General features: G+C 36.6%; 1 protein-coding gene across 1 annotated transcript in view; it reads left to right on the top strand.

The window, feature by feature from the left end:
- The window catches only part of LOC146138817 (uncharacterized), a 42,662-nt gene that overhangs the window by 21,675 nt on the left and 8,145 nt on the right, over positions 1-12,842 (top strand). Inside the window, exons 4-6 of the mRNA XM_083393478.1 lie at positions 734-869; positions 5,535-5,741; positions 6,570-6,664. Of these exons, the coding sequence (XP_083249604.1) occupies positions 734-869; positions 5,535-5,741; positions 6,570-6,664 (438 nt within the window). The remainder of the gene's footprint in view (positions 1-733; positions 870-5,534; positions 5,742-6,569; positions 6,665-12,842) is intronic.

Raw genomic sequence — 12,842 nt, 5'->3', positions numbered from 1 at the left:
ATCCGGCAAGATTTCGTCAGGGTCTGACACACAAAGCCAACAAGACGCAAAATAAAATCACAATAAGAAAAAAGGAGATAAAAATGTGCGAGACGCGTTCAAAATTTACAGCGATAAAACAACGTTCAAAATATAAAGCGATAAGACAACGCGCAATTTAGAGGTTATCTTTTAGCACCTGTCGGTACGGCGCTGGAAACAAAACGTCCGTTTTGATATTCATCGTATCCGGCGTTCGGTGTATCTGCCAGGATTCGCGAAACAGACGTTTTCGGTAGTCGCTCTCTCTTGCAAGAACAGTGCCCCCATCGAAATTAATATCGTGTTGACGATTGCAAGCGTGCTGCGCCAAGGCTGAAACCTTGGTAGAAAATAATATATATTGCCAGAGGAACCTGTTTTAAATATACTATGCCTGGTAGCAACAGCATATTTAAACGTTTAACAAGCTTGCCCTGTTCTTATTATTCAAATACCCAATAAATTCTTACTGCACCTTCATAAATATTATATTTCTTCTCAAAAATGTAATCACAAAAAAGTCGAGCTAAAAAACGAATAAAAGAACTCAAAATTATGGAATTCTTTTGGAATTGACCTGACCTGTTCTTAGTATTCATAACCAATAAATTCTTACTGTACCTTTATAGAAATTATATTTTTTCTCAAAAAAGTATTTACAAATAATTTAAAAAATCAAAATTGTAGAATTTTTTTTCGAATTTTATTTCAGGCCGAGCTAGCAGCGCCACCCAGCGATCGATCGAACAGCGACCCCAAGCGGATGGCCCGGTTGCGAACCCGGTTCCTGGAACAATGTCGCAAGTACACCGGGGTGCCCTACAAGAAAAAGTATCACAAACCAGGAAGTAAGAAAAGTTGAAAAAATAGAACGTTTATCGATATTTATAGGTTTTTAATCAAACGGTGATGTTTTAAAAAAAATTACGCTCGATATTTTTTGCTTTGTAATTAAATGATGATGTTTTAAACAAATTATGCTCGTTTTTTTGGAATTTAATCAAATGATGGTAATTTTGGAAAATGAGCCTCGATATTTTTTGGTTTTTATTTTATTGATGGTGTTTTTGAGCAAATTACGCTCAAAATTTTTTGGTTTTAATCAAATTTAGTGTTTTCGGGCAAAGTACGCTCAATATTTTTTGGTTTTTATTAATTAGTTTGCCCCAAATCACCTAGCTCGATATTTTTCGGCTTCAAATCAATTGAGGGTAATTTTGGGCAAATACGTCCTTTATTTTCAGGTTAATTATTTTAAAACAAAAATCTGTTTTTGATTTAGCTTAATTTGTTATATTTTGAGCTAAATAGGATATTTTCCTGAAATATAACTTACGGTTCGCTAAGTACCACCTTGTTTCAAGAGAAACCCATATTATAAAATTATGTTGGGCTTTATCGCAAAAGACCCGAAAATTTACCACTGAGAGTAGAATAGATACAACAGTGAGAACCCTGTCCAAATAATGACTCAAACGCTTTATTGGAAAATATTTTATTCAAAAAGTAGTCGACGGGTCTGGCTATAATATATCGGTATAGAACAGCCTTTCTTAACCTTGGGTAAATTTACCCCAGGGGGTAATTTTTTTCGTTTTAGGGGGTAAATGAGCTATCAATCAAAATACCCACATCAGCTGACAGGACAGAAAAAGTGTGCAAGGAATTGGTGTCCTACTTTCCCAGTTCAGATGAACTGCTAATTCGAAGTTAGCCTATAGTAGCCTATTAATTCTTTATCATCTAGTGTCGGTAACATTATTTTTTGCGATGATAGTCATTTTAGTTAATTGGCAACATTCTTTTCTCTTAGTAACTTCATTGTTACATCATAACTGATATAATTTGCTACTCATTTAAAAAATAGAACCATTTTATATATTTGGGGTAAATATGATATTCAGCTTTGTTAAAAGGGTAAAACATACAAAAATTGTTAAGAACCCCTGGTATAGAAGCAATGCAACTCGTTCCAGGATAAATGAATAATGACAAAGTGAGAACCCGACACCGACACCGGTGCTACAGTTGCGCTTAACTGTAGGAACGCTTGCAGTAGCAACGTACTAGCAGTTCAGCGTACTGCGCTATGCTGTAGTAAGTATAATGTGGTAGGGGTTAGAAATTGTTTAGGGTTGAAATTATTAGGGGAGTTAGTGATGTACTTAGGGGTGGGGTTTGGTAAAATGCTGTATAGGCCTGATTCTGACCATTTAGGTCCCAATCCGACGAATTTAGAACTTATTCCGATTTAGACGTTATTACCATATAAGGTATTCGTCTTATTTTGGTCTTACTGCGAAGTTTGTTTTATTCCGACGTTGATGTTGATCGTATTTCGGTCTTATGGCCGGAGCCCCTTAAAACATCTAAAAAAACAAGAGGTTCCTTAGTTTCTAATTCAATGCGGTATAATAATCAGAATTTTCTTTTCGAATAACAGAATCTACCTGAATCAATGGTGAAAAAAAATATTTTGGTTGCACATCAATGATAAATATTATTAAAAATAAGCATTTACTTTTTCCAAGAATTCGCCTGTATTACTCAAAATGGTTTAAGCTAAAATGCAAATTCATTTTCAGTCAACTAACTGAGAAACATCTAAGCCAGAGGTGGGCAACTTTTTCTAGTCGCGACCAAAACCAATCGAAACAAGGTCTCCGCGGGCCCTAATATGTCAACTTTGTAGACTTTACGCATCTTATTGTCACCGCAACGACTGTTAAATCAGGGATAAAGCTAGGGTGTTTTGCAATTTAACCCTATAATGGAGGAGCAAGATTTGAACAAAGGGCGAAAAAAAATGCCTTTAGGCAATTGAAATATTTGAACAATGGCCTCTTGCCCAGTTTTTTTTTTTAAAATGTGTAGACTTTACACATCTTATTATAACAACCGGAACGACTGTTAATCAGGGATAAAGCTAGGGTATTTCGCGATTTACACGCGACGGAGGAACAACATTTGCGCAAAGCGCAAAAAATATTTGCTTTTTCGTAGTTAAAATAGCTAAAAAATATGAAGAATGACCTCGTGCCCAGCTTGTAAAATAGATCGCGGGCCGGATGATTTGCGTTGACGGGCCGGATCTGGCCCGCGGGCCGTAAGTTGTCCACCCCTGATCTAATCCCAGGTTAAAACAGTTAAATCTACCGTGTCTGACACATTACTTTTGCCCTACTTCGAATTCAACCCGATGGCGCGAAATCAAGCGACGCTTTCGACCAATCAGGGAAGGAAACGGCCACAACGTCACAATCGCCTTCTCGCGGAGAAGAGCGCTCCCATTTTTTCCCACTCTTTACTCACTCTGACAGATTTGAGAGCGGTTTTGTAAGGAAGTAAGAGACATGTGGCAACGTTTATTTTCAACTTTTGCGTTTATTAAGAAAAATTAAAGTTGGATTTCAATTTAACAATGAAACTCACCATTTTTTAATGTGTTTTGGCATTTTAATCGACTCGTTTAAAGCACGCAATGGAATCATTAAAACTACATAAATTGGTGAGTAATGGCGACGTCATAAATGGTTTAGACCAGTGCTCTTCAACCTTTTTTGGTTTGGTGAACCCTTAAAGTTGTTGTGACCAACTTATGCACCCTGTTTATGTACAAGGTAAACTGGGTTAAAAAGCGATATGAAAAATCATATGCGTATCAATATCATAATGTCAATTAAACCGAGCGGAGCTGCCGAAGTTTTACACACTGTCGTTGAGAGTTTGATTTTGGCTGCAGGCTGCTTGCGAGTACTATTGCATGTCATACAAAAGCATTCAACGTCAAATATTAATGATTCATTAAAAGTTTGTGATGTACACTTGTATACCTTTTAGTAATGGTGCACCCCAAGCATATTTTGTGCACACCGTTGAAAGAGCACTGGTTTAGACCAGTCGTTGTCAATCCGCCGGTCCGCCTTAACTTTTCTGCCTGTCCGCCAAAGCTATCATAATTTTATATTTCAATTGTAAAATGCAAGATGTTGAAGGACCCCCCATCAAAATTTGAACTTCGCCAGTTACGTAATTTGCAGCATTGTGACGTAACATAGGGTTAATGGTCTACTTTGGACTTTATCGTACGTCACAATGCTACAAGTGCTGTGCCGAACTGTTTAAAATTAGGCTACAACTCAAAGTCTTAAACTTAAAGACCAGTTGTATATGTATGTGATAATTTAGGTAAACTTTAATAGAACAACGTATAACACGTATGATATCAAAAAGACAGCGGCGAATTGCGACCCCTCATTGGGTGGCGACCCATAAATTGAATACCACTGCTCGAAACAAACGTATACCTTCAAATCCCCAATATATTAAAGCTGCTCCTTTCTTTGCCACGTTTTTAGAGCTTTCTTCTCAGAAACAAAGCGCTCGCGACCGTTTCATACGTCATAATAGCGAGACCCCTCGCCAATTACTTCCCCAAAAAGGCTGGCAGCCGTTCCTAAGTCAATCCAAAGTGACTTCATCCGCGGTTCAGTCATTACTTTACCTGGAAATCCCTAACCTCACTGGCACGTGTGACACTAATTCTGCTTCTAAAGGCCACGTTATAGTTTAAAACGGGGGTTCTTAAACTGGGGTCCATAGACCCCTATGGGGTCCGCGAACTAGTTTAAGGGGGTCCATAAAGACTTACTTAAAATATTACAGTATATTTAGAAAGTCAACATTTTTTAAAGAAAACAGTTTGATTAAAAATAAAACGGGTTTGCACTGAATGTATTTTGAATACATTTCAATTTCATTTTTTTTACCAAAATCAGCAGATTTATGAAGTCTATATTTGACTGTGACGTCATTTTGACATTTTTTTGCCTCCTGTGGTCCATGCAAGGCAGAAAAATATTTGAAGGGTTCGCGGTGAAAAACGTTTAAGAATCCCTGGGTTAAAACGAAGTTCTCAAACTCTTTTAATGCGAACCCCCCAAACAATTTGTTGGGTTCGTGTGGACCAGGGTCGGCATGGAATTTTTTTGAAATGACGTCATACGATTAGTAAGCTTTTAAAGATTTTTTAAAAGGGAATCACACGTTGTATTATGTGTATTCCAGATCCTCCCGGCCCGCCAAGATACTTTCTATTTAAAAAAAGTTGTCCACCTCTGCTAGAGGCCATTTAACCGAACCGTTTTTTTACGCTTACACCCATTCGTTATATATGATTATATATCGATTTGAAATACTTTGTTAGCCGGGTAAATAGTCTCAGAACGTGCCTGTAGACTATTTGACCGGATCGCTCTTTTACGCTTGCACCAATGCATGATTATTTATTGATTTGGGGGTGGTGGTATTAGATTTAATTTTCCGAGTTTTGCATAATTTCAATGATTTTTTCAAAAATCGATTTAAATTACTTTGTTAGCCGGGTAAATAGACTTAGGAGGTGCATATAGGCTATTTGATTGGATCACTCTTTTACGCTTGCACCCGTTAGTGATTATATGTCGATTTGAATTACTTTGTTAGCCGGGTAAATAACCTCTTTCTATTTCCAGGCCCCGAATACGGTTCTAAGCTGTTTCTTGACTGCTGTGGCCTGGTGCGCCGCGCCCTCAGGGACCTTAGTAGGGACTTTGGGTTCCGGATCGGCCCGTGGAACCAGGCCTACATGTTCGACACCCTCCCCCTGACCGTGGAGGGCGAGGACCAAATGCGCCCCGGAGACCTGGTCTTTATCTCGGGAAAATACTACAACAGCAAAAGTAAACCCATCCTGTATTCTCAGTGTTGTAAACATGTCATTTTGAAATGAGCTAAGAACCAGTCAAGCTATTTGTAAAATGACTCAAGTCCAAATTAAGTCCCAGACCAAGTCATCGGTTCCCCAAGTCAAGTCCAGTCAAGTTATTAGTAAAATAACTTAAGTCCCAGTCAAGTCATTTGAAAAAATAACTGAAGTTCAGGTCAAGTCACTCGTTAAATACCTTAATTCACAGTCAAGAGTTCGTAAAATAATTTGAGCCCCAGTCAGGTGATTTGCAAAATAACTTAAGTCCAAGTCAAGTCATAAATTCCCAGTCAAGTCATTCCTAAAATGACTTAAGTACCAATCTAGTCATTCGTAAAATAATTTAAGTACCAGTGCAGTCTTTCACAAAATAAGTCAAGTCCACGTCAAGTCATGCGTAAAATGACTTAAGTCCAAGTCAAGTCATTCACAAAATAAGTCAAGTCCCAGTCAAGGCATTCCTAAAATAACTTAAGTCCCAGTCAAGTCATTTTTAAATGACTTAAGTCCCAGTCAAGTCTACTTGATTTAATAACCAATCAAGTCCCAGTCGAGTCATACTTAGAGTTTTAAGTCAACTTCAAGTCAAGTTCTTTTCATAAAATTAAAACGTATAAATAGTCGAGTGTTTATATGAGCAATATCTCAAGTAAAAGATATCAAAAAGGCAACGTATACGATTAAATTGTTTTATGTGCCAACTTTGTTTTAATTAAAACAAAAAGCCTAATTTTATAAAAAAAATATTCAATGTAAAAAACTTCAAACTACAAATTCAATGCGGACGTTTTGTCTTGCACAGTGCGCAGTCAACTACACAACGTGGTTCACGTGGAAGTCTGGCTTGGAGAAGGCAAAAAGACGATTGGAGCCAGGTGGCACCGGGGTAAAGTACAGGTACACGATGAAAAAAATCATTTTACTGACCCTTTTCTGTGTATTTGCCATCGGCGTGTTGACTCAGATTGACTCTCAAGTCTCAATTCTCTACTAATTTCTCATATTTTATTAAACAATATATGTATCACACGTAGTAAGGATATCAAAGAAGTATAGGTAGCATTTTAAGCGTTTCGAATATTTTTTACATCATAGGTTGAAAATGACTAAAACGATATTTAAAACGTTTAGCATGCTACACTTACTTCTGTATGGACTTTGATATTTTTACTATGTCTTACTACAACCTCCAGACTTTACTTTAACATTTATTTGAAACGTTTACGAATTGCCACCTACTTCTGCATGGGCTTTGATTTTCATTCTACGTTTTACTAAAACCTCCAACCATTAATTATGCTTCAACATTAATGTATTATACGCTTATTCTGCTTGGTGAAAGGCATTGTGTGTTTCAAAAAATTTGTGTAAATTTAATTTTTCTTTGTAATGTTATGTTTCTAAAACCTGGTTTTTAAACAATGTATTCACCTATCTTTGAATGCATTTGGTGGTTAGAAGTAACTGAGCCATTTTTGCCATAATGGGTTGTACGTAGTTAATAATCATAAGAAGAGGGGGTTACATTTAGGACAAATTACCTAAAACCAATGAAAAATGTCCATTGACTATTTGTGTTTTATAATACTTGTTGGTCCTTCATTAAATCGCATTTTAAAGCGCGTGAATCCATGTTTAGTCTGTGATAGTGTTTTTATGAATTTTGGTATATTGTTTTCACGCCGTATAACAAAGTTTCAAAATAGCTGGGTGCGTCCGAATGAGGAAAATATTTTTTGTATGACTTACGAATTGCAGTTTATGGCCTAGGTTACTGCTGGCCTGTGTTCTAATTATTACCAATCATTCCAAACGAATCAAGTCCATTACTCGCTATAATGTAAAATAATTTATTTGTTTTTAATTATATGTTTTTTGAATAGCGTAAGTTCTGGCGTCAGTTGACCTGCTTAACTAAACAAAACGAAATCTTTACTCTTTCGATCAAGCATCGATTAGTTTTACATTTTTGTTGAATTGTATGCAAAATTTCAAACACAAACCGAAAATTATTGCACAATTGGCCTAAGTTATACTACCAGCTGGGGAATTAACTGAACACGTAACAAAATACTTTTTTGGCTTCGAAGGATCTTAAGAGTGCATGTTACTTAAGTTTATTATGAAATATTTTAAAACAAATTTCTATTCCTTTTAATGTTCATGTGTTGGAGCAGTGTTTCTTAACCTTTTTATTTGGGGGCGCACCTAGAGACGTATGAAAACGTGGCGGCGCACTTTACGAGCGAAGCGATCGCGAATTTTTTGAGTACCTGTATTTCTCTTAAATTGCCTGCAGTTTTTTTAAGGGACTCAAGCCTTTAAGACTAAAAACGTTATTTTGTCATTTAAGTCTTATTCCGATTAATTTTGAACTTATTTCGACATGTTTAGGTCTTATTCTGTCGTGGTTATTAATGCGAATTTGCGTTATTATGTCGGTGGTCTTAATAAACCTACTTATGGTAGCCTATTATAGATTAATTATCTGATTTAGATATTGTTGCTTTGTAGCTCCTATTGCGTTTTTACTTGAAAGGCTTGTGGAATCAATGAGCTAAGCTCAATAGGAACGTAAAAAATATGTGTTTTATATAACAGGACTTATACATTATTTTTTCCTTTTGCTCGCGGCGCACCTGGCAGCCTTCCATGGCGCACCGGTTGAGAAACGCTGTTTTAGAGTAACAAAAAGAATTATATTTTCGCCAGATCTTAATGAATGCAGCGACCAAAAAATAAAACCCATTTAAAAACCTTTTCTGGAATATTGTGGTCTTGTACCGATCAAATCCTTTCTTTTCATACCTATGATCGGTGTGCATATCGTGGGCATTAGTGGGTTCTTACGGTTGACTGGCTCTAAAATTAGGGGGCTCTTTTTATACCCCTGTAAAGCCTATGGGGTTAAAATGGGACTTAGTTCGAATCTTTGTGCCAAATTTAAAACCTTGTTCTAAGCACCAATGTTACTGTGTGCTTTTTTTAACAAAAAACATTTTTTTCTCATACTGAACACATTGGGTACATGCTCATAAACTGTCTAAAATTACCATGTAAATCTGGCACCTTTTTTATTTTTATTTTTTATTACGTTACCGTGGGTAATCCGTCCAAGATGGCAAGAAAAATCTTCATTAACTGTTGTTTTCGGCAAACCTATATACTATTAATGTTTCGTTTCCGTGGATTGATCAATACTAGAAAGGATTAGTGTTATTATCTTTTGTATATAAATGTTTTAAAAGCTTGAGAAAAATCAATATTATCCGTTTATATCCGTTCAAATTGTTGTAGACGTAACACCTCTGTTGGCCGCCTTAATGTAAAGGAGAAAATCTGTTTCTCTCAAAAATCTTTATTTTACGGCTCATAAAAATCGATATTTTTACAAGGTGGAATATTTCGCTTTAGGCTCCATTTGACCGGTTCTTTTCATGCCACTTTTTTAGGGAAGCCATAATTTTCACTTTCCGTGTTACTCTATATGCGTGTTAGTGGCGTTAACCAAGTAAAGTTAATAAAAAAACATTTTTAATTGTGTTCCCATGACTTTAATACTTTTTTGTTTTCGATTTACATTCAAACAAGTCAAGTTGCTAAATACCCAGTCAAGTCATTATTAAAGCAAGTCAACTTTATGTCAGCTTATCGCCATAAAACAAAATGTTAAACATTAATTCTGGTTTCCTCACTGATTATGAGCAATACTTACAAAAACGTACAATATAGCAAGCTAATTGCTTTATGTGCAAAAATTTATCGAAAGAAATTAATTTTAACAAAAAAATGAAAACACTTCATTTTAACCGTGACACAATGACTTAAGTCCAAGTCAAGTCATTTTCCAAAATACCGAAGTCCAAGTCAATTCGTTTGTCCTACAGACTAAAGTCAATTCAAGTCATTGTTGTCAAAAGACTTTCGTCAAATAAAGTCATTTTGGTCAAAAGACGTCAAAGTCATTTAAAAACAGTGACTTAAGTGCACTTTTACAACAATGTTTTCTTTTGGATCATTAAAATGAATAAATGAAAGGTGTGACGCAAAATCACACAACATGATTTATAAGTAATTTCTAACGCAATTTATTGGATGAAAAGCATGGCTAAGCAAATATTGCAGTGATAGACGAGCGAAAGGGAAAACGTCGTGGAGACATAACCAGGGTTTACCTGTCGGGTTTACTGAAGCCGAACGGATAAACAACAAGCGTACGTGCCTTTTCGCATGGTTTCTCTGAATTTCTGTTCAACACCTCTTATAAGCCGGGTAAATAGCGCACGAAAGAATTCCGTCAAAGTCACGCAGTTAACAGCTCAGGACTTGTGCTTAAAAATGATTCTTGTAACACTTAATAAGAATGTCAAATCCCATACAGAAGTATCATTTTAAACGTTTCGAAAAACTCTTTATTGATTTTCAACATTTTTTTGTTCATTTTTTAATGTTCTTATTACGTCGTACTACAACTTCCAACCATTGTGCTCCAAAGATTCTTGTAACATTTGGTTAAAATGGAAAGAATTCGAAAAAAAAACAGTTATTAAAGTTTGACACAAAATTTTATGTTCAGCCCGCCATCGCCAGTCCTTTCAGTTATCCGCCCTTTTATGAAAAAAGTTTGAGTTTCAAGCAGGTTACGCCAACGCTGACTGTAAAGCAAGTTGGTTCACAAGGATATCGAAAAAAACGCTCTGTTGGTCTTGCTGTGTTTTGATTACAAGCAAATTTCTATAAGTTTAGAGCATAATGGTTGGAGGTTTTAGTTAAACGTAATAAGAATATTGAAAAAAAAATAAAAAGTTATTCGAAACGTTTAAAATGCTTCCTACTTCTGTATGGGCTTTGATGTTCATTTTACGTCTTGCTACAACGTGGTCGGCAAACTGTGGGCCGCAGAGCCATTTTTAGTGGGCCGCGAGTTACTTTTGAATAGTTTAGTGTTATCACGTAGTTGTGGGCCGCGTGATAGTCGTGTATACATTGCACTATATTTTAAAAGTTGGCGTGGCATAGAATTTTTAAATTGGCTCAGCTTGGAAAGGCCCACGTGACAAATGTGGTCTTTAGAGCCTGTCGAACTATATTTTTTTTTTCGTTTTATAGTATGCGTATATTCTTCGTTTTATAGTATGCGTATATTCTTCGTTTTATAGTATGGTTTACATTATGAAATGGCAGTGTTTTGGGCACCAAGGCGCCGTGTTATATTTCACCTTAAAATCAAATATCCTGAATCCGCCACTGTTTCCGTACTGGTTTTACGTACCTTTAATAGCTCTGAAAAGAGTACTTTGGGCCGCGACAAACAAATGTTGCCGACCACTGTGATACAAGAATCATTTTTGTGCACGAAATTCGGTTTTAGTTAAACGTAGAAGAGGTATTCATGCACATATGACCTCTGCTGTAGGAAATGACAATACAGCAGCCTTAGGTATAACCCTAACGTAATCAGTCCAGGATGTGGTTGAAATTTTTCTCAAGCGCTTGCGTACTGAAATAACTTTCTCCCTTCTCGTTTCAAGTTATCTTAACTAAACCCCGTGAGCTATTTTCGGAGACACAACGTCTTTCGGTTTCGCTTCCCTAAAAACCCACCATCACGCCTCAGTGATTTTCTTGTGACCCTGACTGCTACGTCACACATCACGTGACATTCGTTCGACGTGGAGTCCCGTGACACGTGACGCACGGGCGTAACAACCGTATCGCTTGACGTTGTCTTTAGTGAGTGGCAATTCCAGTTGCCGCTTCAACAAGCGTGAGTTCTTTGAAAAGGCCCCAATGGCCAACTTATATTTAGGGCATTCTAACTCACCCTTTTGATGCATTCTATACTTATTATTAAGGATGTCTGATGATATCAATACGGAGCCGATACCCGATTTCAAGTGCTAGTGTCGGTACTCGTCCGATACTAGGGTGGTATCGGCTCCGCTTGAGGTTTTTTTTCTATAGTTAGTTGGAATTCTCAATTAGCATTTTAACAAACTGTTTGTAAACTTAGACCATTTTCATAGTTCTTTAAAAAGGCTCCAATGGTCAACTCATATTTAGCGAATATTTAGGGCATTCTGACGCAGCCTTTTGGCGCATTCTAAACTTACTATAAACGATCTCCGATAATATTGGATCGAAGCCGATACCCGATGCCAAGTAGTAGTATCGGTACTCGTCCGATAATATCGGATCGGAGCCGATACCCGATGCCAAGTAGTAGTATCGTTACTCGTTCGATAATATCGGACCAGAGCCGATACTCGATGCCCAACATATTGCAATCAAAATGAAAACCCAACATGTTTTAATGAAAATGTTTTGCAAATTCAAGAAAAAAAGCTAAATTTCATAATAAAAAATGCTTAAAAAACCACTTTATTTCAATCTAGGTCATGTCAAGTCATTTGTCCAAAAAATTTAGGTTATGTCATGTCATTTGAAAACGTGACTTAGTGCAATTAGGTCGGGTCATGGACTTAAGTCATTACAACACTGTTAGCGCCTTTAAAAGCTGTTCACAAAGTTTCTTTTTGAACAGCCTTGTAAAGAATAGCAGTTGATCCGAATCGTGTATTTCCAGTTAACTGGTGACCTGTCGTTGTTTTAGCTGATCTAGCTCATTTTAAAAAGTTTGGCGCCAATCTCAAGTTAGTTGTTTCACGCTGTTATCACAGCAAACTCCTAAACTCACCTAATTCCCGAATTCTCTTACGAGTGTACACTGAATGAAAGACACACACAAACATATGTGTTTAATAACATCTGTGATCTGGCCCCTCGGAAGTTGCTTTATGACCAACGAGTGTACACTGTTAAGCATTTTTCTCAGAGAAATTTTGTCGGGTGGTTTCACTATGGTCTGACGTGTGACTGCACACGACAGATTTGGAAAAATCCTACAATATGTAGCCGTAATGTTCAACCTTATCATATCTTTCTGTAATCGTTGTTTGTATTTTTGATATGCCAAAAATATTCGCAACTAAGCATTTTCAAGAGTATTTCATAATTCCGAAAAATAACTGAACTATGTCCCATCGGTCGTCAGTAAAACATCAAAAACTAATGA

Source organism: Ascidiella aspersa, chromosome 7, assembly GCF_963924565.1.
Source record: "Ascidiella aspersa chromosome 7, kaAscAspe10.2, whole genome shotgun sequence".
NCBI lineage: Eukaryota > Metazoa > Chordata > Ascidiacea > Phlebobranchia > Ascidiidae > Ascidiella > Ascidiella aspersa.
Note: the sequence above shows the minus strand (reverse complement) of the source record. Positions and strands in the feature narration are given on the sequence as shown.